At 44.5% G+C, this 25,507-nt stretch overlaps 1 protein-coding gene across 6 annotated transcripts in view; it reads right to left on the bottom strand.

Moving 5' to 3' along the window:
* Positions 1-25,507, bottom strand: part of LOC115168980 (ubiquitin conjugation factor E4 B) — an 87,321-nt gene that overhangs the window by 32,551 nt on the left and 29,263 nt on the right. For 3 of the 6 annotated variants that reach the window (XM_029724573.1, XM_029724572.1, XM_029724574.1), the window contains 11 exons: positions 23,467-23,614; positions 22,988-23,213; positions 17,761-17,902; positions 15,802-15,902; positions 9,255-9,366; positions 8,907-8,990; positions 8,317-8,373; positions 3,877-3,993; positions 3,344-3,442; positions 2,952-3,065; positions 2,422-2,620 (listed from right to left, as the gene is read on the bottom strand). In XM_029724573.1, coding sequence (XP_029580433.1) covers positions 2,422-2,620; positions 2,952-3,065; positions 3,344-3,442; positions 3,877-3,993; positions 8,317-8,373; positions 8,907-8,990; positions 9,255-9,366; positions 15,802-15,902; positions 17,761-17,902; positions 22,988-23,213; positions 23,467-23,614 — 1,399 coding nt within the window. Of the gene's footprint in view, positions 1-2,421; positions 2,621-2,951; positions 3,066-3,343; positions 3,443-3,876; positions 3,994-8,316; positions 8,374-8,906; positions 8,991-9,254; positions 9,367-15,801; positions 15,903-17,760; positions 17,903-18,208; positions 18,292-20,583; positions 20,689-21,950; positions 22,158-22,987; positions 23,214-23,466; positions 23,615-25,507 lie in introns of those variants that run through there. The other 3 variants (XM_029724575.1, XM_029724577.1, XM_029724576.1) reach the window with 3 other exon arrangements.

The raw sequence follows: 25,507 nt of genomic DNA, 5'->3' as shown, positions 1-25,507 counted from the left end.
TGCCCTCGATCAAATGGCGCTACAGAGGGTGGTGCGGACAGCCCAATACATAATTTGGCTGAGCTCCCTGCCATCCAGGACCTCTATATTAAGCTGTGTGAAAGGAAGACCCGGAAAATCGTTAAAGACTCCAACCACCCAAGCCAGACTGTTCTCTCTGCTTCCGCATCAATTCTGATACCCAACAGGCTCCTGAACAGCTTCTATCCCCAAGCCTTAAGACTGCTAAATAGCAAACAGAATGGCTTCACGCACTATCGGAGTTTACCCTCGTTATATTTTTGCACTGGTCTCTATGCACTCACAGGACTCTACACACACACTCACACTCACACTCACATAATTTATGCTGCTGCTACTCTGTTTATCATATCTTCTGATATAGGGGTAGTCACCTTACCCCTATACATATCTACCTCTATTACTCCAGTATCTCTGTACATTGTTAATATGGTACTGACCCTGTATATAGTCACCTTCCCCCTATACATATCTATCTCCATCACTCCAGTATCCCTGTCCCCTATACATTTTCTACCTCCAGTATCCCTGTCACCTTACCCCTATACATATCTCCCTCTATTACTCCAGTGTCCCTGCACATTGTTAATATGGTATTGGAACTGACCCTGTAAATATTCAGAATGTTTAATAGTCACTGCAGGGTACAATGAAAATCAATAGGGGTAGTAGTGATAGGGGTAGTAGCGGGGGGAACGTCCATAGGGGGAGTAGCGGGGGGGAGCGTCCATAGGGGGAACGTCCATAGGGGGAGTAGCGGGGGGGAGCGTCCATAGGGGGAACGTCCATAGGGGTAGTAGCGGGGGGAAACGTCCATAGGGGGAGTAGCGGGGGGAACGTCCATAGGGGGAGTAGCGGGGGGGAACGTCCATAGGGGGAGTAGCGGGGGGGAACGTCCACAGGGGGAGTAGCGGGGGGGAACGTCCACAGGGGGAGTAGCGGGGGGAAACGTCCACAGGGGGAGTAGCGGGGGGAAACGTCCATAGGGGGAGTAGCGGGGGGAAACGTCCATAGCCATAGGGGGAGTAGCGGGGGGAAACGTCCATAGGGGATGAAGCGGAGGGGAACGTCCATAGGGGATGAAGCGGGGGGGAACATCCATAGGGGATGAAGCGGGGGGGACCGTCCATAGGGGATGAAGCGGGGGGAACGTCCATAGGGGATGAAGCGGGGGGAACGTCCATAGGGGATATAGCTGGGGGAACGTCCATAGGGGATATAGCTGGGGGAACGTCCATAGGGGATATAGCTGGGGGAACGTCCATAGGGGATATAGCTGGGGGAACGTCCATAGGGGATATAGCTGGGGGAACGTCCATAGGGGATATAGCTGGGGGAACGTCCATAGGGGGAGTAGCGTCCATAGGGGGAGTAGCGGGGCGAGGGTGGAGCAGGTAGCCAACTATTCAGCAGTCTAATGGTCTGAGGGTAGAAGCCATTGGACAGGCTCAGTTTTTGCCATGATGTTCCTGTACTACCCGTGTCTAAATGATTGAAGCGAGGGGAACAAGGCATGGCTTGGGTGGCTGATGATCATACTGGCATTTCTGTGACACCTGGTGTTGTCCGTTCGGCTGCACGTATCACCCTCTGGAGTGCATTGCGTGGAGCTGTAGTTGCCGTATCAGGCTGTGATGCAGTCCGACAGTGTTCTCTCCGTGGTGCTCCTGTAGAAGACTGTTTGGGACTTCGGGGACAGGCCAAATTTCTTCAGCATCCTGAGGTTGAAGAGTTGCTGTCGTGTCCGTGTGGTCAGACCATTTCAGCTTCTCCGAGATGTGTACCCCGAGGAATTTGAAGTTATTGACCATCTCCACAGCGGCCCCGTTGATGAGGATCAGTGTCGAGGAGGTAATGTTGCCTACCTTCACCACCTGGGGACGGCCTGTCAGGAAGTTCAGGACCCAGTTGCATAGGGACGACTTCAGACCCAGGGCTGTGAGCTTTTTGTAATGAGCCTATAGGGCACTATGGTACTGAAGGCCGAGCTGTATTTGTTGAACTTACATACGTCCTCAGTGGAGACAGTGTGTAGCCCACGTTGTCATCAGGGGCTCTCCTCGGCAGCTCAGGGTCATTGTGCTCAAATCTTGAGAAAAAGGTGTCCAGCTCGTCTGGTAGGTTGACGTTGGTGACCGTGATTCTCTCGTGTTCTTATTTCTATTTCTTGTGTTTTTGTTCTACCTTGTCATTTTTGTGTTACATTGATTACTACATTGTTGGGTTTGGAGCTTGCAAGAAAGGCATTTCACTGTACACTTGAAACATTATTATGACAACAATGGTGGTGTCCACCTAGATAGAACAGAAAAATGGAGCTGACAAACTGTTCCATTCTGATGCATAGGGAATATGACATCGGCGTATTTACTGTTATATTATCTATGGGTGTCCACTCACGTATCTCGGCCAGCCAGGTCTTGAGCTCTTCCATGGTGGCCTTGAGCCGGGTCTCCTCACGGCTGACCTGCAGGCGGCAGCGGGGGTGGAAAATGTAGTACGGGTCTACCGTCTCCAGCTTGATCTTCATGCTCAGCTGTTGCAGCACCGACAGGAAGTTAATCATGAAGCCGTCCGTGGACACCAGCTTGTCGTCTGTCTGCGAGAGTAGGGGAGGAGGTGGGAGGGAAAGATATTAAATATAATATGAAATAAAGAACTGCTCAATAACTCCCTTATTAGTTCTGTTATTTAAGGAGTGGGGCAGTCCCACTCCTTTCATATGCATTTGTATTTGTTTCCGATAGGACAGTGAAAGAATGACAGCAAAGGTGGAGGGGATAGCAGTGTGTGCTAGAATAGCAGTGGGTCTCTTCAGACTTTTTGGCCAGACATTCTAGCTTGAAATGGTCGCATTAGAAACCATCAATAGAGATGCTTTAAAGATTAAATTAAAATAGGCTAGGATTACTAAGCTTTAAGCCTTTTACCTGCATCTGGGCTTTCTTCACATTGCGGTTGACCAGAGCTGCCATGTAGTTGAGCGCTACCTCTCTTGTCTCTCCATTTAGTAGGATGTTGTGGAGAATTTTAAACAAGTCACCCTGACAAAGAAACATGTAAAAAGTATTATGTCATGCCAACTTGAAGGAAGTATACTAAAAGTCAAAATAAAAGTAATGATAGACCCAGGCAGGGCTCTAAGCGGACCTTTAAGTAAAAAAAAAAAAAAAAAGTAGGCTCACAACAAAACTTAGGAGCACAATGAAAAATATTTGTGTTAATAAAGCTAGATTCCTGAATTGTTCTCGGCACACTGGTGCTCCTAAATAAAAAGTAAAATGGTCGCACTGTACAGCCGTGCCAGGTGGGTGGGACTTACCCGGGCTGACTCCAGGTAGTGCTGCAGGGTTTGGCTACCCACGCGAGTGTTCTCCATGGTGATGGCTGGGCCCGAGAAGTACTTGTCACCCACTTTGGTCTGAGTAGGAAAAGTAATTTTTTTGTTGGTAAAATATAATGGCAACATAATTCTGGAAGCAATATGATATAAACTTGTCATGGTCATTCGTATATCTGTGAGCATTTTTTTTTAAAAAGCATTTTGTGAAGTAAACTTAGGCAATACAACAGGAACCACCAGAAAGATGTAAACAATCAGCAAAATTGGCAAATTCACAAAATTCCAAGGGACAAGCAGTGCTGCTGGGCTACATTCCTTTTCATCTTTTGGCCACATTGCATTGAGTCACACAAGCACACATTCATCTAGCTCCAGGGTGAAATTCCCTCAATGTACAGATTTAGGATCAGCTTCCTCTCCCACAATTCTAACCTTAACCATTAGAGTAGAAAATGCAATACTGACCCAGGATCAGCATCTAGGGGCAACTTCACTCTACCCCTATTACTCACGTCATCCTCTGCAAAGACCGACAGACTGAAGAATGCTCCCAGGAAGGACAGTCTCTGAGCCTCTCGGCCCATCCCCGGGCCCAGAGACTTGGGACACCACAGGGGCAGAGATGTCATCTGGACAGGACACACACGAGACAGGCACAAACTCAGCAAAAAAAGAAACTCACTTTTTCAGGACACTGTCTTTCAAAGATAATTCATAAAAATCAAAATAACTTCACAGATCTTCATTGTAAAGGGTTTAAACACTGTTTCCCATGCTTGTTCAATGAACCATAAACTATTAATGAACATGCACCTGTGGAACGGTCGTTAAGACACTAACAGATTACAGACGGTAGGCAATTAAGGTCACAGTTATGAAAACATAGGACACTAAAGAGGCATTTCTTCTGACTCTGAAAAACACCAAAAGAAAGATGCCCTGGGTCCCTGCTCATCTACGTGAACGTGCTGCAAGGAGGCATGAGTACTGCAGATGTGGCCAGGGCAATAAATTGCAATGTCCGTACTGTGAGACGCCTAAGACAGCGCTACAGGGAGACAGGAAGGACAGCTGATCGTCCTTGCAGTGGCAGACGACGAGTAAAAACACCTGCACAGGACAGGTACATCTGAACATCACACCTGCGGGACAGGTACAGGATGGCATCAACTGCCCGATTTACACCAGGAACGCGCAATCCCTCCATCAGTGCTCAGACTGTTCGCAATAGGCTGAGAGAGGCTGGACTGAGGGCTTGTAGGCCTGTTGTAAGGCAGGTCCACACCAGACATCACCGGCAACAACATCACCTATGGATACAAAACCACCGTCGCTGGACCAGACAGGACTGGCAAAAAGTGCTCTTCACTGAAGAGTCGAGGTTTTGTCTCACCAAGGGTGATGGTTGGATTCGCGTTTATCGTTGAAGGAATGAGCGTTACATCGAGGCCTGTACTTTGGACCTGTTGGTCCCAGACCCTCCAGAAATGTCCGGCAACTTGCAGGTTCCTTGGTGGAAGAGTGGAGTAACATCTCACAGCAAGAACTGGCAAATCTGGTGCAGTCCATGAGGAGGAGATGCACTGCAGTACTTAATGCAGCTGGTGGCCACACCAGATACTGACTGTTACTTTTGATTTTGACCCCCCCTTTGTTCAGGGACACATTATTCCATTTCTATTAGTCACATGTCTGTGGAACTTGTTCAGTTTATGTCTCAGTTGTTGAATCTTGTTAAGTTCATACAAATATGTACACGTTAAGTTTGCAGTTGACAGTGAGAGGACGTTTCTTTTTGTTGCTGAGCTAACACGGTGACTATTACATTTCTAAGCCATACTTGCTTGGTAACGGCAGTCACCAATACCACAACCCTGACAATTCAAATTGCATGTGACCTGTACAACACCCCTTCACAATGTGAAACAATGTTTGTGTTTTCTGCATATTGTAGATCTTTGTAACGCAATCCAGCCCAAGCTCAAAGTAGGATGAGGACACCACCTATGCTTATTTCTCACCAAGGTTCTATTACGAATGGAATTGCCTTACATCATGGTTCGCACTGATTTCAAACTCTGATTGGTACGATTCTAGTGTCGCTAAAAACAGTATAAGCTTACAGTGCCTTCGGAAAGTATTCAGACGCCTTGACTTTTCACTTTTTAGGTTAAAGCCTTAAATTATAATCCCTCAGCAATCTACACACAATAACCCATAATGACAAAGAGAAAACCCGTTTTTAGAAGTGTTTGCAAAAAAAACAAACATATTTACATAAGTTCTCTGACCATTTTCTGTGAGACTCGAAATTGAGCTCAGGTGCATCCTGTTCCCATTGCTCGTACTTGAGCTGTTTCTACAACTTGATTGGAGTCCACCTGTGGTAATTTCAATTGATCTGACATTATTTTGGAAAGGCACACACCTGTCTATATAAGGTCCCACAGTTGACAGTGCATATCAGAGCAAAAACCAAGCCATGAAGTCGAAGGAATTGTCCGTAGAGCTCCGAGACAGGATTGTGAGAAACAAGATTCTCTGGTCTGATGAAACCAAGATTGAACTATTTGGCCTGAATGCCAAGTGTCACATCTGGAGGAAACCTGGCACCATCCCTACAATGAAGCATTGTGGTGGCAGCATCATGCAGTGGGGATGTTTTTCAGCGACAGGAAGACTAGTCAGGATCGAGGAAAAGATGAACGGAGCAAAGTACAGAGAGATCCTTGATGAAAACCTGCTTCAGAGTGCTCAGGATCTCAGACTGGGGCAAAGGTTCACCTTCCAACAGAACAACGAACCTAAGCACACAGCCAAGACAACGCAGGAGTGGCTTCAGGACAAGTCTCTGAATGTCCTTGAGTGGCCCTGCCAGAGCCAGGAGTTTAATGCGATCGAACATCTCTGGAGAGACCTGAAAATAGCTGTGCAGGAACACTACCCATCCAACCTGACAGAGCATGAGAGGATCTGCAGACAAGAATGGGAGAAACTCCACAAATACAGGTGTGCCAAGCTTGTAGCGTCATACCCAAGAAGACTCGAGGCTGTAATCGCTGCCAAAGGTGCTTCAACAAAGTACTGGTAAAGGGTATAAATACCTATGTAAATGTGATATTTCAGTTTATTTTTTATAAATTAGCACAAAAAAAACGTTTTGCTTTGTCATTATGGGGTATTGTGTGTAGATTAATTATGATTTTTTTGTTTTAATACATTTTAGAATAAGGCTGTAACCTAAAAATGTGGAAAAAGTCAAGGGGTCTGAACACTTTCTGAAGGCATATATTCCTTATTTATGCATACGGGGATTTTGTCTATGTCCCAAAGGGCACACAATTTCCTTTATGATGCAATACTTCTGAACACAGCACTATGGGACCTATTGAAAAGTAGTGCACTACAAAGGGAATAGGGTAGGGTTCCATTTGGGACGCAGCCTTTGTCTTCCCATGGGGAAGAAGAGTCAACACCTTGGATTATGAGGTGCTTTGGAGGAGATTGTTAGCTAATTCTAAGGGGTGTAACGGTGAACCTATGGTTCGGGTATGTATTGTGGTTTTGGGGTCACGGTTCGGTTTCGGTACAGCGGAAAAATTAAATGTCAACAGTTATTGTAGTTAACTTATGTTTATTTAAGCAAATACAAAGTGTGGCTCAGTTGGTAGAGCATGGTGTTTGCAACGCCAGGGTTGTGGGTTCGATTCCCACGGGGGACCAGTACGGAGAAAAAAAAAATGTATGAAATGTATGCATTCACTACTGTAAGTCGCTCTGGATAAGAGCGTCTGCTAAATGACTAAAATGTAAAATGTACATGTAATCCTAATTCCATATGGTTATGAGTCATAATGCCTGATGAGAGCACAATCAAGAATACCAACACTTTGGATATTTTTACATGAAAAAACAAACAATTACTCAACACTAAAATAAAGTGCAATATGCATGTGAAATGAATATGTAAACATGGCTATGACATTGTATTGGCCTGTGCTATAATGTTTGCTAACAAAGAAAAATATGCACATTTTCAAAGGGCTGATTCTTTAGCACCGTACTTCTACTTTCCCACTCTGGGGTAATGAGATGTCACTGTTAAGTAGCACTGTAGCCCTGGAGGTCCATCCATCTGTAGTAAGCGCAACACACGGTGCATTGGCCAATTCATTGGCAACTTCGATTTTGCTTGATTATATAGAGCGGGTAGTACCAGTTTGCTGAAATGGGTACGAGAGGGCGAAGTTTGTATCGTGGCTCGCGCACTTTCACGAGGTGCTGAAACCCCCTATTCTTCTCAACCACTGAGAATGGGCGCATATCCACGGCTATAAACATACCTATCGCTCTTGTAATTTCTTTGGCCCGGTCAGAATCAGCTGCAAAGGGCTGCTTAAATGTATGGGGAAGATGTAGTTGTGTGGTGGTTGTTTTGCGTTTCTGTCTTGGTAGGAATACTGGGGTGATGTCGGCGTAAATGTGACATGTTTGAGGTCTCTCTGACCATCGCCGTAGTAATCTACTGGGAAGCCAAAATGTTCCCAAACGGAAGAATTAAACGATGATGGATAATTCTCCTGGTTCATCTACTTCACCACTCGCCATCGTACAGAACAAGTTCCCGGCTGCACCTCACAAAAGGACAGCTTGAAGTGCGACAATTAAGATTTTAATTCCAACGTGCTCATAGGCTCTAGTTGTTTTAACGGAATAGCCTGAAATGTTTTCTCAGATCAGATTTACTCAAGAAGCATACAATGCAGCGAAGGCATAGCCTATAGGCCTAGTGTTTAATTTTTTGATGTATTAATTCATGTTCACAGTGTGGACCTAACCGAGGTCCCTGTACCGAATGGTTTGGTACGAAAAAAAGTACCTTTAAACCCCTACAAATTATGTAATAGATGAAGAGACAAGAAAGATGTCTCAGTCTCTCCGAACATACTCACCAAATTGCAAATGGGGTGAGTCTTCCCAAACTTTATCTCACAGAGCTCAGCTAAGGCCTGTAGAAAACAAAACACGTTGTAAGTGAACGTTCAATAAACACCCAAAACACCCACCCAACATTGACCATTGACTGTTAAATGACCATATTCAAATGTGATCTTCAATTAAGTTTCTGTCCCCTGGTGTAAAAAAACCCCTGATGTCATCTTATGACAGGTGTGACCTGGTGTGTGTAAAAATGTCAAATTATGTTGTTACCCAGCCTTGAGTTTGAGTACTGGGAGCCATAGAAATATAATTACTAGCCCCTCAGACCACGGCAATTTGAATGGAACACACGTGCACACTCAATATGGCAACCGGTCCACCAATAACAGAACCATTGACTTCAATTGGAAAATTCCCATTCTTGAATATATATTTCTATGGTGGGAGCCTAAAAGGTTCGCTCAGGGTTTACTGGCTTGTCACGCTAGCAGAGGTTCAGCCACGCCGGGAACATAATCCTTTTGGCACATCTCAACCCCCCCCATCAGTTAAATAGACAGGCTCTCTCACAGGCTGCACTACTTCTCCGCTGCCACCTTACCATGAGGGGGAATTTAAAGTTGTCACTGTCGAAGGAACATTCTTTCACAGCCAGAGCGAGCCCTTGAAGGACTGGAACAAAGATCTGAAAGACCCATAAGAGCAGGTGAGCAAATGAGGATTGCACAACAGTAAAGATAGCTGAAAATCAACAAGGTGAAATGTACAATAGGGGGAAAAAATCTTCTGCATTTCACATGGTTTTTCTCAAATGTTTGATCGAATTCTCAATTACCAAATGTTTTCTAATTGACCTTTAAATGATCAGTCTTACCTTCTACTAGCTTGGACAACATCACACTAATAAAAGCATAGTCTGTGTGTCATTCGGTCTGTCGGTTGAGCCCACCTGTCTGAAGACCTCCTCCTGGTGGGTCATGCGGGCCAGCTCCTGGATAAAGCCATACGGCAGGTTTCGGCACAGCATGTAGGGCACCAGCAGGGACTGCTGCAGGGGGCTCCTGAGCGGAGGGGCAAGGGGAAGAGGAATGCTTTTACTAAGAAACACAACATACCTGAACCCTGTCACCTGGCCAAATACTATTTTGAGAGCAAATTAGGAGCGTATTTTGAATAAGAAAATGGGCATTGTATTTTTGTTTTCTACCATTTAACAATTGGCAGAACAGGCATTCAAACAAAAGCCTATTTTATACTGTACGTATGTTTGCGCCAAGTTACTAAAAGCGTCGAGTTCCTATACCGAAAAAATTACAAATTTCAAGAGCAGCTTTTTCCATCTTCATAACACCGTAAAAATCTGACACTTTGTAAGAAACTAATCCATGCTTTTGTCACTTCAAGATTAAACCACTGCAATGCTCTACTCTCCAGCTAGCACTAAATAAACTACCGCTAGTGCTAAATACATCTGCTAGAATCTTGACTAGAACCCCAAAATGATCATCTAAATATCATATTACTCCAGGGCTAGCCACTCTACACTGGCTTGATGTTACGGCTGATTAAGGTTTTACTGCTAACCTACAAAGCATTACATTGACAAGCTCTTACCCATCTCTCCGATTTGGTCCTGCCGTACATACCAACATGTATGCTGCAGACAAGACGCAGGCCTCATTGTCCCTAGAATTTCTAAGCAAACAGCTGGAGGCTGGGCTTTCTCCTACAGATCGGCATTTTTATGGAATGGTCTACCTCTATGTGAGAGACGCAGACTCGGTCTTAACCAATAAGTCTTTACCAATGATTGAGCAGTCTGGCCAAAAGGTGCTAAAATGAACGGCAAGGCATTGGAGTGACGAACCACCCTTGCAGTCTTTGCCTGGCCGGCTCCTCCGCTCTCCACTGGGATTCTCTGCCTCTGACCCCATTACGGGGGCTGAGTTACTGGTTTGCTAGTGCTCTCCCATGCCGTCCCTAGAAGGAGTGCATCACGTCTTGCCAGGCTTTTTTCACTATACTCGACTTGAGTGGGTAGTCACTGACATTATCTTCCTGTTCGGTCTCGCGCCCCTCGGGCTCGTGTGGTGGGGGGAGATCATCGAGGGCTGTACGCTGCCTTATCTCAGGGTAGTAAGTTTGTCTGTTGATATCCCTCTGGTGGTGGGAGGCTGTGCTTTGGCAAAGTGGGTGGGGTTATATTCTGCCTGGTTTGTCCTGTCCAGGGAAATTGTCAGAGTGGACCACGGTGTCCCCCCCACCCCTGTCTCAGTCCCCAGTATCTATGCTGCAAAGGTTTACACAATATATACAAAAGTATGTGGACACCCCTTCAAATTAGTGGATTCGGCTATTTCAGCCACACCCATTGCTGACTTTAATGAAATTGAGCAACAACGTGTAGAGCTTAAAAATAGTCTGTCCTCGTTTGCAACACTCACAACGGTGTTCCAAACTGCTTCTGGAAGTAACATCAGCACAATAAATGTTCGCTGGGACATTCATGAAATGGGTTTCTTTGGCCGAGCAGCCGACAGAAAGATAAGATCACCATGCGCAATGCCAAGCATCGGCTGGAGTGGTGTAAAGCTCGCTGCCATTGGACTCTGGAGCAGTAAAAACGCATTCTCTGGAGTGATGAATCACGCATCACCATTTGGCAGTCCGACGGGCGAATCTGGGTTTAGCGGATGCCAGGAGAACGCTACCTGCCCCAATACATAGTGCCAACTGTAAAGTTTGGTGGAGGAGGAATAATGGTCTGGGGGCTGTATTTCAAGGTTCAGGCTAAGCCCCTTAGTTCCAGTGAAGGGAAATTTTAACGCTACAGCATACAATGACATTCTAGATGATTCTGTGCTTACAATTTTGCGGCAACAGTTTAGAGAAGGCCCTTTCCTGTTTCAGCATGACAATGCCCCTGTGCACAAAACAAGGTCCATACAGAAATGGTTTGTCAAGATCGGTGTGGAAGAACTTGATTGGCCTGCACAGAGCCCTGACCTCAACCCCATCAAACACCTTTGGGATGAATAGAAATGCCGACTGTGAGCCAGGCCTAATCACCCAACATCAGTGCCCGACCTCACTAATGCTCGTGGCTGAATGGAAGCAAGTCCCCATAGCAATGTTCCAACATGTAGTGGAAAGCCTTCCCAGAAGAATGGAGGCTGTTATAGCAGCAAAGGGAGGTCCAAATCAATGCACATGATTTTGGAATGAGATGTTCAACGAGCAGGTGACCACATACTTTTGGTCATGTAGTGCATGTGCCGAGGGGCTACGGTCAATCATATGGTCATATCTGATGCATTTCTTCCGTGTGATCTTAAGGTTGCTACCTCGATTTCTACAATCTGAGCCCTAGGACCATACCTCAGAACTACTTGGCCACTCCTGACTGTCTTCGTCCCCAGTCCACCTGGTTGGGCTGCTGATCCAGTTTCTGCTGTTCTGCCTATGGAACCCTGACCTGTTCACCAGATGTGCTACATTATTGTGCTGCTGACCCAGTTTCTGCTGTTCTGACTGCAGCTATGGAACCCTGACCTGCTTCTGCCTCTCACTACACTATGAAACAAAGATAAATTATATAAAGGATGATAGTAAAAAGCATTGGAGCACCTTCAATGAGATTTTGGGCAAAAAGGCAAACTCAGCTCCAACATTCATTGAATCGGATGGCTCATTCGTTACAAAACCCACTGACATTGCCAACTACTTTAATGATTTTTTAATTGGCATGATTAGCAAACTTGGGCATGACATGCCAGCAACAAATGCAGACACTACACAGTACAGTACCAGTCAAAAGCTTGGACACAGCTACTCATTCAAGGGTTTTTCTTTATTTGTATTATTTTCTACACTGTAAAATAGTGAAGACATCAAAACTATGAAATAACAAATAAGTAATCATGTAGTAACCCCAAAAAGTGTTAAATCAAAATATATTTTTGATTCTTCAAAGTAGCCACCCTTCGCCTTGACAGCTTTGCGCACAGTTGGAATTCTTTCAACCAGCTTCACCTGGAATGCTTTTCCAACAGTCTTGAAGGAGTTCCCACATATGCGGAGCACTCCTTTGCTGCTTTTCCTTCACTCTGCGGTCCAACTTACCCCAAACCATCTCAATTGGGTTGAGGTCGGCGGATTGTACAGGCCAGGTCATCTGATGCAGCACTCCATCACTCCCCTTCTTGGTCAAATAGCCCTTACACAGCCTGGAGGTGTGTTGGGTCATTGTCCTGTTGAAAAACAAATGATAGTGGGACTAAACGCAAACCAGACGGGATGGCGTATTGCTGCAGAATGCTGTTGTAGCCATGCTTGTTAAGTATGCCTGAATTTTAAATAAATCAGTGTCACCAGCAAAGCACCCCCACACAATTACATCTCCTCCTCCATGCTTCACGGTGGGAACGACACATTCGGAGATCATCCGTTCACTTACTCTGCGTCTTACAAAGACACGGCGGTGGTAAGCAAAAAGCTCAAATTTTGTATCATCAGACCAAAAGGACATATTTCCACCAGTCTAATGTCCATTGCTCATGTTTCTTGGCACAAGCAAGTCTCTTCTTATTGGTGTCCTTTGGTAGCGGTTTCTTTGCAGCAACTCGACCATGAAGGCCTGATTCATGCAGTCTCCTCTGAACAATGCATGTTGAGATGTGTCTGTTACTTGAACTCTGTGAAGCATTTATTTGGGCTGCAATCTGTGGCTGGTAACTCGAATGAACTTATCCTCTGCAGCAGAGGTAACTCTGGGTCTTCCTTTCCTGTGGCGGTCCTCATGAGAGCCAGTTTCATAGCGCTTGATGGTTTTTGCGACTCCACTTGAAGAAACTTTCAAAGTTCTTGACATTTTCCGGATTGACTGACCTTCATGTCTTAAAATAATGGACTGTCATTTCTCTTTGCTTATTTCAGCTGTTCTTGGTCTTTAACCAAATAGGGCTATCTTCTGTATACCACCCCTACCTTGTCACAACACAACTGATTGGCTCAAACACATTAAGGAAGAAAGAAATTCCACAAACCAACTTTTAACAAGGCACACCTGTTAACTGAAATTCATTCCAGGTGACTCATGAAGCTGGTTGAGAGAATGCTCAGAGTGTGCAAAGCTGTCATCAAGTCAAAGGGTGGCTACTTTGAAGAATCTCAAATATAAAATACATTTTGATTTGTGTAAAACTTTGTTACTACATGATTCCATATGTGCTATTTCATAGTTTTGATGTCTTTACTATTATTCTACAATGTAGAAAATAGTAAAAATAAACCCCTTGAATGAGTAAGTGTGTCCAAACTTCTGACAGGTACTGTATATCTGACCAAATTATTAAAGACATTGTACATTTGAATTCCTTCAAATGAGTTTAGAAGACGTAAAAAAATATTGTTGTCTATCAACTATGACAAGCCACCGGTGTCTGACAACTTGGATGGAAAATTACTGAGCATAATAATGGACAATATTGCCCCTCCTATTTTGCCATATCTTCAATTTAAGTATTCTAGAAAGTGTGTGCCCTCAGGCCTGGAGGGAAGCTAAAGTCATTCCACTAACTAAGAATAGTAAAGCGCACTTTGCTGGCTCAAAAAGCCGACCAATCAGCCTTTTACCAACCGTTACTAAACTTTTGGAAAACATTTTGTCCAACCAGATACAATGCTATTTTACAGTCAACAAACTGACAGACTTTCAGCATGCTTATAGGGAAGGGCATTCAACATGCACAGCACTTACACAAATGACTGATGATTGGCTGAGAGAAATTAATGCTAAAAAGATTGTCGAGGCTGATTTGTTAAGACTTCAGTGTGGTTTTTTGACATTATCGGTCATTGTCTGCTGCTGGAAAAACATGTGTGTTATGGCTTTACACCCCCTGCTATATTGTGGATAAAGAGTTAGCTGTATACCAGAACAAAGAGGGTGCTCTTCAATGGAAGCCTCTCCAACATAATCCAAATAGAATCAGTAATTCACCAGGGAAGCTGTCTTGGCCCATTACTTATTTCAATCTTTACTAACGACATGCCACTGGCTTTGAGTAAAGCCATACACATGTCACCAGAGGTCTCTTCACAGTCCCCAAGTCCAGAACAGACTACGGGAGGCACACAGTACTACATAGAGCCATGACTACATGGAACTCTATTCCACATCAAGTAACTGATGCAGCAGTAAAATTAGATTAAAAAAAAAACAGATAAAATACACCTCATGGAACAGCGGGGACTGTGAAGAGACACATAGGTACAGACAAATCACATACGCACACAGGAGCTAGCACAAAAACTCTACACACACCTACAGTGTAATACTGTTGTATGATGGTATTCTACATTTTGTATTGTAGATATGAAGTGGTATGATGTTTTATCTGTAATTATGTGTTGGATCCCTAATAGATACAAATACTCTGTCTGAATGCTCAGCTATGAAAAGCCTCCTGAGGTGCTGACCTGTTGCACCCTCTACAACCACTGTGATTATTATTTCACCCTGCTGGTCACCTATGAATGTTTCAACATCTTGAAGAACAATCTTCACTGACACAACCAGAAGAAGACTGGCCACTCCTCAGACCCTGACTGCGCCAAGTTTCTTCCTAGGTTTGCGCCTTTCTAGGGAGTTTTTCCTAGCCACCATGCTTCTACATCTGCATTGCTTGCTTTGGTGTTTTAGGCTGGGTTTCTGTATAAGCACTTTGTGACATCTGCTGATGTAAAAAGAGCTTTATAAATAAATTGTACTGATTGACTGCGTCGAGTTACTAAACTGAGGCTACACACACTTGCAGCTATGCAAGCTGGCCATTTTGCATAGCTAATTTTCTTTCTTGCAATGCGTATTGCGTAGGATATTACTTAGGCTTTACTCAGACACACAACATACCTGGAACGAGTCTCCTGGCCAATACTATTTGGAGGAACAAACTTATTTTTGACCAAATCCTTGCATCATATACTTGTATTCTGCCTTTTAACAAGTGGTAGCATGCATGCTAACTAACTTGCTCAGAGAATGGTGAGAGAAAACTCTAGAGTGTGGGAGCAAAGGTGTAAAAGGCATGGCAAAAAAATGTGGATATGTGAACCCAATGATAAATAAATGAGTTGCTATGGTGCTAGAACAGTCGCTCCTGCTAGGGGTGCTGAAATAGCAGACGAACAAAACATGTCTTTTCCATAGTTTAATTTCCAGGCGAAAGCAATATCCAGGCCATCTGGCATCACAATTTTCAATTGACAAGTTAATTGCTGTTTTCTTCCATGTGTCTACGAGTAGATATTTGGGCTTTAAAAAAAATATCTATTTGAAATAAATGGGTCCTCTGAAACTAACAGGCAACAGACCTAGACAGCTAGACACTCCTATTCAATGGCAGGGGTAACACTGATGAACAGAATAATAGAAATGACTATTATGACCACAGTATTGGAAGAGGTCACATGTGACAGGAAGGTGTCAGACTGACCTGGGCTGCGTGAGGGCGCCCTGAAGGACAAGAGTGGTGTGGGAAATGCACTGTGAGCGTATGTTGCTGAGGAGCTGGCTGACCCTGGGGTGGCTGCAAATCTGAGAAGACAAGAGGAGAGAGAAGCACAAGTTCAGTTTGTTTTGACACCATCAGGGCTGCTCATGTCAAGGTGACCCTGTCTCCACATTCTTCTGCAGAATCATAATTTGGTCACAGTGGACTGGCGCTTTCATCGTGAGCGGTATTGTGGTTAGGGCTGTTACGGTGACCGCATTACCACCACACAGGTCACAAGTCATGACCGCAGTCAAATTCCATCTGACCGTTTCGTCATGTAACTAGTGTTAGGTTCTTATTTTTCAGAGTAAATAACTCACGGACACCAGAGAAGCTTAACCAAGTTTAATTCTTTTAACATTTCTCACCATCCCAGTTATATACATCCCACTTTAGGACACTTCTTCTCTCTCCAATCCTTACATCTTATGGTTCAACAGAAAGAAGGTAACCAGATACTAAACCCTGATTACTCCCTTAAGGGGAACTGACCTCAACCCCTCCTTCCCCCAGATGTCCATCTATCTCAACCGTTGCTCTACTCCCTACCACCCAACACAGTCTTCACACAGAGGACCATTAACTTCTGACACCCAACCCAGTCTCTTTCACTCTACCAATTCAAGTCTATCATTTATTTAATATCTCAATGTTTAGCCGATTCCAACACTAGGCTTTTCCAAAACTGTGGTCTGATGCTGCTGCTGGTCATTAGTAGCCTACCAAACCTTCTAACTGCCTGGTATTCAGCCCTCTATTGTCTCTCTAATCACTCTGACATCAATGCAAATGTTTTCGAAAATCTAAATCAAACACTTCATAAGAGCCCATGAGCTCATGTTGCACAACATTTCTATAGGCTATGCAACTGTCTATAGAATGAATTAAAAATCAAAACCTATACCCCAACGTTTGTATCACAACTAAAGTTGCATAAATAACTAAATTAAGCATATAGGAGGACTTGTTTCTTTTCTTTAGACCCATCTAAAATAAATCATGGATTTATTGTGATGGTATAGGCTATATTAAATGAATTTAGACTTTTTAAAATGTAGATGTTCCAAAAGGTCTGCATCAGTGGCTTGTAGGCTGTGCGTGGAAGCCAGGAGATGCTAAATGTGTTTATGTTCATTGAAAAGGTAAATTACCGTGAGACCGGCAGTTATTAGCTTAACAATCACCGGCTGACAAAATGTCATGACCTCCGCAGCCCTAATTGTGGTCAGGCTCTTTGAACTCAACTGGGTATTACCTGATTTGTGTTGCACGAGGGGTTTAGGTTCATGTGTTTTGTCCAGCTCTCTTTGAAATAACACACTTTAATCAGAAAAGAGCGTTGCGATGTGCAAATTTAACTTTGCCTCATCTCAGGACATTTCTGCTACCACCCGAGGTCTTAGGCATAGCACACCACGCATGGCAGAAAAGTAAGTATTGTTTGGGGACACGATCTTAAAATGGTGTTTCCAAATAGTGATGGGGGGGGAGGAAAAATCTATAGAAACCCATCGCTATATTATTTTTGGGACGATGTTACTTTGACTCCATGTATTGATTGGTAAAATACAAAAAAAAAATTGTGCTAAGTAGCGTTAGCTAGCACTCGTGGGCTGTACCTGCGACAATTTTTCATCCTATAGCTTGTTCTACATCTTATTTTTAAATTGTGAACCAACATGTTTTCAGTACTTCCATTTCCATGAGGGGGGGAGGGGGGGGATAAATAAATAAAAAATTAAATCGCAGTATCGAATCGCAATAAATATCGGCACCAAAGTACGGCAATAATATCGTATCGTGAGGTCCCCGGCAATTCCAAAACCCTACTTCCAAATGAGTAGATGGGGTCAACCATAAGGTGGGGAGCCACATATGTTTGGGGTGTTTCCAGTTTACCTTTGGCGCCTTACTTTCCTCCATGCCTACACTGTCGAAGCGCTCGATGAGGTAGTTGAGCATCTCAGTCTCCATGCACGCCTCGATGGAGAAGCAGTCGTTGCAGGATTGCGAGTCCATTCCCCCTGCAGACACACCCAGACTACACAGAGAGATGGAGGGTAAAACAGAGGGAAACAAAGTCATTACATTTAACAGAACGACAGGAGCAGAACCAAGGCACCATAAGAAACAAGGCGCGTAGACAAATGTGGTAAATAAGCGACCTATCAGGTTCTCCTGAAAGAAATGTCAAACGTTAGCTACAGTACTGCAACATTGTGTTTCAGCATTTTTAATTTAACTCTTCGATTTGACAAAATTCCTTCAATAATTTCCCTCAATAGCAGTTTGAAGTTTAAAGCTGGGTCATGTTTAATAGGGCACGCAACAGAAAACCTTTTGCAACCTTTTGTGTTTCTTTTTGTTCAACTCCATGTAGTTGCTTGCTCCCTCCTGGTTTGTTTCAGTCCATTTTCTTCCATTTGGTGCCTAATGAACACAATACAGGTAATGGATTCTACAGATATATCCATTGACCACAAGGGTTCACAGGTGTCTACGCTAATGCATTGCTAGTGGTCTGTTTCAGAAGACAGACCGGTGGGTAACCTGTGAGCATCTTCACATCACCACAAACCTCTGGCTATACCGTTAGTCATGTTATCTACAGTTGCAGACATTAAAAGTTAATTAAAAAATAAATCATTTATACAGGTTTGTGACAAACTATCGCTAGGAAACAGCAGGGCTGCGTTGCACACGTATGGCAAAAACTGTTCTGCCAATACCGCAGAAATTAACTTTTTAGTGACTGCAAGAATTTTGTGGATAATCATTCTGCCAAAGGGTGCTTGACAGATTTCTAGCAGAGATTTGAATGCACAGAACGAAGAACTGATTGTCTTGTGACATTGGTTGAGAACTTGCACTTTCAACCGAGCAGATTGTTTATCCGGGCTGCAGCAAGCAGCACTTGCAGCAACAGACACCATCTGAAGACAAGATCAAACCTGTTGTCGTCTTTGATCTGAATATTGTTTGCAGAAAGATTAAACACCGTCTCCGACATGCACGTCCAAGGCTCATTTGCCTGGTCTTGACAGACAGGTTTAAACTTTTGATCCTTTCAACAAATCACAAATTTGATCCGAGAGCTAGAGAAATTGGCCATCTGAGCTACAGTACATGACAGGCCTAATTCACTGGGAACCTACAATCCTGGTCCAAACTCATGCTGATTATTTCCAAGACCTTCAGGATTCTAGTGCTTGAGTACCTGGTCAGGCTACTAACTGCAGTGCTAGCCAAGTCAATCTTTTTTTTTCTAAGGCTGAGCACCCTGCCTCAATCCGTACAGAAATAAACTAGTTCTAAGGCTGAGCTTCAAATACAGCCGAGGCCCGTAAAATCTGAAAGTGTTTAGAGCCTCTACATTTCTCAACCTGTTCCTGCTGCAGCTGGCCTGCAGTGGTTTAATGCTGGTTACGTCCCAAAGGGCATCCTATTCCCTATATAGTGCACTACATTTGACCAGGGACCTGGGGTTCTGGTGAAAATTAGTGCACTAAGTAGGGAATTGGGTGCCATTTGGGATGCAACCTCAGCGGTTAGTGGCTAGGCTTGTCACACTGCTGAAGCATGACGTTTAAATATTTTATTTACTTAACTAGACAAGTCAGTTAAGAACAAATTCTTATTTACAATGACGGCCTACCAAAAAGGCAAAAGGCCTCCTGTGGGGACGGGGGCTGGGTTTAAAAATAAAAATAATAAAACCTCTCCAGAAAGGAGAGACAGGTTAAAAAGTCTGGTGATAGGATTGGCGATGATATTGGCAGCAACCTTAAAGGGTCTAAACCATCTGACCCAGATGTCTTTTGGGGGTCAAGTTTCAGGAGCTCCTTCAGCACCTTGGACTCAGTAACTGCCTGCAGGGAGAAACTTTGTTGGGGGGCAGGGGGAAAAGAGGGAGAAGCATAGGGGATAGCCGCATTAGAAGGGGTGGGAGATGAGGAAATGTTGGACGAGCAACGAGGCATGGCTGAGTCAAATAGGAATCCTGACTTACAGAACGTCTCCTTAAAGTAACTAACTTTGGCCTTCTGGATAGCCTGAGCGCACTTATTTCTCATTTGCCTGAACTAGAGCCAGTCAGCCTCAGTATGTGTGTGCCGAGCCTATCGCCAAATGCAATTCCTGAGGTGGAGTAACTCTGCAAGATCACGGTCGAACCAGGGGCTGAACCTGTTTTTAATTCTCATGTTCATTATGGGGGCGTGTTAACAATACCACGGAAAAAAAGAAGGTCCACGCGTCTTCGCCATGGGGATCAAGCTGATTCTATACCATTTTACAGAGGCCAGTTCATGAAGGAAGGTTGCTCAACAAAGTTGTTTAGCAAGCGTCTATGACAAATCAGGACAGGTCGTTTCACTGAGCAGCCATTACAAACACAGGCTGTAAAACAGTGATCACTAAGGTCATTACAGAAAACACCAGACTGATACCTGTCAGGATTATTTGTGAGGATAACATTAAGAGTAGCCTTTTCTGGGTGTTTGGAGTCATACCTTGTGGGATTGGTAATAATCTGAGAAAGATTTAGGGAGTCCCATTGCTTTAGGACTCGGTCAGGTGGTTTAATCATGTCCCAGTTTAGGTCACCTAGCAGGACAAATTCAGACTTAATGTAAAGGGCCAGGAGAGAGCTTAGGGCAGGTAGGGTACAGGCCTACCTGCCGGTGAGTCTACTGAACACACAGGCCGTGCAGCGGTGTATACCTGGACCCAAACTGAAACTGCGCAAAATCCTCCTCCTGCTCATCCTCTTCGTCGCTGCTGTCCTGAGACATGTCAGAGAGGGCGAAGAACAGAAAGGAGAGGGGGCTGGCGTGGAGGAAGGAGGGATAAAATAGGTGGTCAGGGTGGAAAAACATGAAGACTAAGATAGGGATTTGATGGACAGTTTAGACACGCAGGTCATATATAAGAGAGGGTGGGGTAGCGTAGGAAGAGGGTAGCACTGAGGAAAGGACGTAGGAAGGAAGTGATATAACTAGCACGCTTTCTCTCGGACTTGAACTGAACCCTGATTGTGATTCACTGTGGAGTAAAACACCAGACTACTCCCCTAGTGCTGACCTTATTCCATGTCCATCAATACATTTTATATGAAGATACAAGGACACATGGGCTCCTACAGCCACCATAGTCAAAGAGTACCAAAGCTATGTTTCACACAAAAAACATGCAGGACAAGCAATGCATTTGCAAGCAAAATAAAGGGTTTTTCTCCTGGTTTCTCAATGACACTGTTCCAGCTCCAAGTTTCTATTCGTCAGAACTGGGCCAATGTCCCAACTCACCAAACACTGAGCATTCCATTTACACATACACACAATTTTTTTATGACAGCGATTGTAAATTGTTCTAATCAGAGAATTGAAGGTTTATGGGTGGAAATTATATGTAAACCTTTACTCTGACTTCTTCCCCAGACACAGATTAAAACTAGCCCTGGACAAAAACGCAATGGAGAAACTCCGTAGAAATTCATTTTTAGTCCAGGACAAGGCTTAATCTCTGTCTGGGAAAACGCCCATATTAATTTATGCAGTAGGCCTACACAAGTAGCCCATCATCATGTAGCAATACACAAGCTAGCTAAACGTGTTTTTCTTACACCAGACATAAGAGGTACGTGCACTCAGGTCAAGTGTTATATTAGTACCAGACGAGATTTGGAAGAATGCCCAACGAGACTAGTATCACCCACGAAACAAAGGCTGCGTCCAAAATGGCACCATACCGTATTCGCTATGGGCCCTGGTCAAAAGTAGGGAACTATATGGTAAATAGGGTGCCAATTGGGACACATCCCAAGTGTCTAGTGGCACATTTCAGGAAGTGGCATGCACCACAAGAGAGTACATTTAAATTGTAACTTGGTGGAAAGGGCTTTACTTCTCATTTCATTTGACAGCATTTGCAACCACCTTTAATCTACAGAGCAAGCTTTTCAGTTCATACCCCAATCCAATCGTGTTAGGAGGGATATATCATGGGCAGCGGAGGCTGGAGGAGGATTAATGTTTTAGTAAGGTAGCTTGTTGCATGTCACTCTGTCACACAGGTGGTTGAGGAGGTACCTAGACGGGATCCGGGCAGCTTGTCGGGCAGCTGCTCTGGGCGAGTTGGGCACCAGAGGGAGGGGCATGGAGCTGGGCGGGCGAGGTCTGGGGGAGGGAAGGAGAACCGACTGGGGGATGGTTGGTAGTCTTGGGGCTGGGGCCTGGGACAGTGCGATGGGCGGTACTGAGAAACATGCAGGGACGGAGGACAACCCAGGGAGGCTAGCCAGAGTGGGGCAAGGGGGGGGGGGTGGAGAACCCCCAGGGAGAGGTGACAGAGTAGGGCCGGTAGCGCTGGGAGACGGGCAGGGGGGCGGAGAGAGAGAGCCTAGAGGGGTTGGCCATGGTAGGGGGACTTGGGGCTACCATTGGATGTGGGGAGGAGGGGGTGGAGGGAGGTAGAGATGGAGAGGTCATCCTGGCTGGGTTCAAAGCCAGTGGGTGTGGACTACACCCGTATAGGCTGTGGACAACATGGCAAAACAAAGGGGTTACATAAAACTTAACGAAGAACGATACCATGACTGTGCCAGTTCAAAAAAAGACAACCCTTCCTACTGAGTAGGCCTCAATTACAAGAAAGGGAACAATTCAATCTCTGTCAATATAGGAATTCCATTAGACCCTATTTTGAATGGATTCCATCAGGGAGTCTGGTACAATTTCTAATCAGAGATTGAGTTAAATGGCACTGGTTGAATTTGAACAACCATATGTGCAAATGGTAAGTTTAGGCTAAACTCCAAATGGCACCCTATTCCCTTTACAGTGTACTACTTTTGACCAGAGCCCTATGGGAGCTAGTCAAAAGTAGGGGAGCTCTACAGTGAGGGGAAAAAGTATTTGATCCCCTGCTGATTTTGTACATTTGCCCACTGACAAATAAATGATCAGTCTATAATTTTAATGGTAGGTTTATTTGAACAGTGAGAGACAGAATAAGAACAAACAAATCCAGAAAAACACATGTCAAAAATGTTATAAATTGATTTGCATTTTAATGAGGACTTTACCCAGGACTGGGGGCTAGTTGTGGGTCATTGGTGCGTACTTGCCTGGACAGAGAGCTGGCCCCAAATGAGCCTGCACAGGTGGCCATGGGACTGCCGCCCTGGCTAGAGGGCTGAACCAGCGTCAGGTGGTGGTCGGGAGATTTAGCAGCAGCAATTGGCTGGGACGTGGCAGTCAGGCTGGCGAAGGGGTTGTGGATGTGCGACATGGTGGACATCATGAGAACCTCCATCAGGATCTGGCCAATCAGGTCTTTGAAGTCAGAGTAGACTGGGAGGAGGATGAGAAATAGCACACACACACACACACACACACACACACTTCATTTGTGATTTGTCATTGCAGTGCAACGTACAATAGTATACATGAGAGAAAAAACTATTTGCATTTCAATTTACCACAAATATTTTCTTGAAATTGCAACAGAAACGTTGGGTTAGCGGAGATATATTTTTTATAGCTATTGCATTCTGATGCCAATATCATAAAGCACTAATCTAACTCTCCTGCATCGTTGCCCTACCGTCTTTGGGGCTGCTCTGGTGGAACTCTGCGGCAAGCGAGGGGAGAAAGATGACATCTCTGTCTTGCTCCTTCCAGGAGACACGCAGGATCTTACAGATGAGCTGCAGAGCCTGCTCTTCAGAGACATCTGAGGTTTCAGCGGATTCCTGGCACACAGGCACACCCATGGAGAGTTAGAAGTACTAGCTAGAGCGGACAATGCTGTTCAAGTGACAGGTGGACCTGCGGTCATGTTGAGTGTACCGATAGGCGGTAAAAATCAACATTTACATACCCTTGGGTAAATGCAGGGGGATCAGGGTTCAATGTGTGAAACGAAGGCCAAGAGGCCGACATGTGAACTTGAAAAAACAAAGTGACGATCAACAGCACCGTTTATTTTTTCCTTCAATTCAAATTAATTTAGAAAAATAAGGCCTGCATTCAGTAAGGTAGTAATAACAAACTACATTACAATTTTTTTAAATCGACAAATAACAGTCAAAGCATTATATTTCTCTATCAACGTTAAGAGATTCAATTAGATTTCATTTTGAAATATAAAGCCGACATTCAATAAGGCAGCACTAAATATCAGACAACTAATTTGGATTAACATCAACCAAGTGACAGTCCATTTATCTTAAATCAAACTATTGGGGTTAGCACAATGGACAGAGCTGTTGTCTGGAAATCACAGTAGGGCAGGGCCTGTCCATGTTCACGTTCAGGACCTTGGACAGAGACTTAATTTAAACATGCCGTTAACTTTTCCATAGATCTTCACCATTTCCACATTTTGTTACAGCCTTATTCTACAATGGATTAAATAAAACATGTTCCTCAATCTACACACAATAAACCATAATGACAAAGCAAAAACAGTTTTTTAGAAATGTTTACAAAGATTATTCAGACCCGTCGCTATCAGACTCGACAGAGATCAGGTGCATCCTGTTTCCTTTGATTATCCTTGAGATTTATTTCTACAACTTCATTGGAGTACACCTGTGGTAAATTAAATTGATCGGACACGATTGGGAAAGGCACACACCTGTCTATATAAGGTCCCACAGTTGACAGTGCATGTCAGATCAAAAACCAAGCCACGAGGTTGAAAGAATTATCCAGAGAGCTCTGAGAATAATTTTGTTGAGGAACAGATCTGGGGAAGGGTACCAAAACATTTCCAAGAACACAGTGGCCTTCAACATTCTTAAATAGAATTAGTTTGGAACCACCAAGACTCTTCCTAGAGCTGGCCGCCCGGCCAAACTAAGCAATCGGGGGAGAAGGGCCTTGGTCAGGGAGGTGACTAAGAACACAATGGTCACTCTGACAGAGATCCAGAGTTCCTCTGTGGAGATGGGAGAACTTTCCAGAAGGACAGCCATCTCAGCAGCACTCCACCAAATCAGGCCTTTATGGTAGAGTGGCCAGAAGGAAGCCACTCCTCAGTAAAAAGACAGTCCTATTTGAGACAAAAAAGACACCTAAAGGACTCTCCGACCATGAAAAACAAGAGTCTCTGGTCTGATGAAACCAAGATTGAACTCTTTGGCCTGAATGCCAAGCGTCACATTTGGAGGAAACCTGGCACCCTCCCTACGGTGAAGCATTGCGGTGGCAGCATCATGCTGTGGGGATGTTTTTCAGCAGCAGGGACTGGGAGGGAAAGATGAAGTCAGGATCGAGGGAAAGATGAACAGAGCAAAGTACAGACCGATCCTTGATGAAAACCTGCTCCAGAGCGCTCAGGACCTCAGACTGGGGTGAAGGTTCATCTTCCAACAGGACAACGAACCTAAGTACACAGCCAAGACAACGCAGGAGTGGCTTCCGGACAAGTCTCTGAATGTCCTTGAGTGGCCCAGCCAGACCGCAGACTTGAACCCGATCAAACATCTCTGGATAGAACCTGAAAATAGCTGTGCAGCAACGCTCCCCATCCAACCTGACAGAGCTTGAGGGAATATGCAGAGAAGAATGGGAGAAACTCCCCAAATACAGTTGTGTCAAGCTTGTAGCGTCATACCCAAGAAGACTTGATGCTGTAATCG

Source organism: Salmo trutta, chromosome 30, assembly GCF_901001165.1.
Source record: "Salmo trutta chromosome 30, fSalTru1.1, whole genome shotgun sequence".
Lineage (NCBI taxonomy): Eukaryota > Metazoa > Chordata > Actinopteri > Salmoniformes > Salmonidae > Salmo > Salmo trutta.
This window is presented reverse-complemented; position numbering and strand designations above follow the sequence as displayed.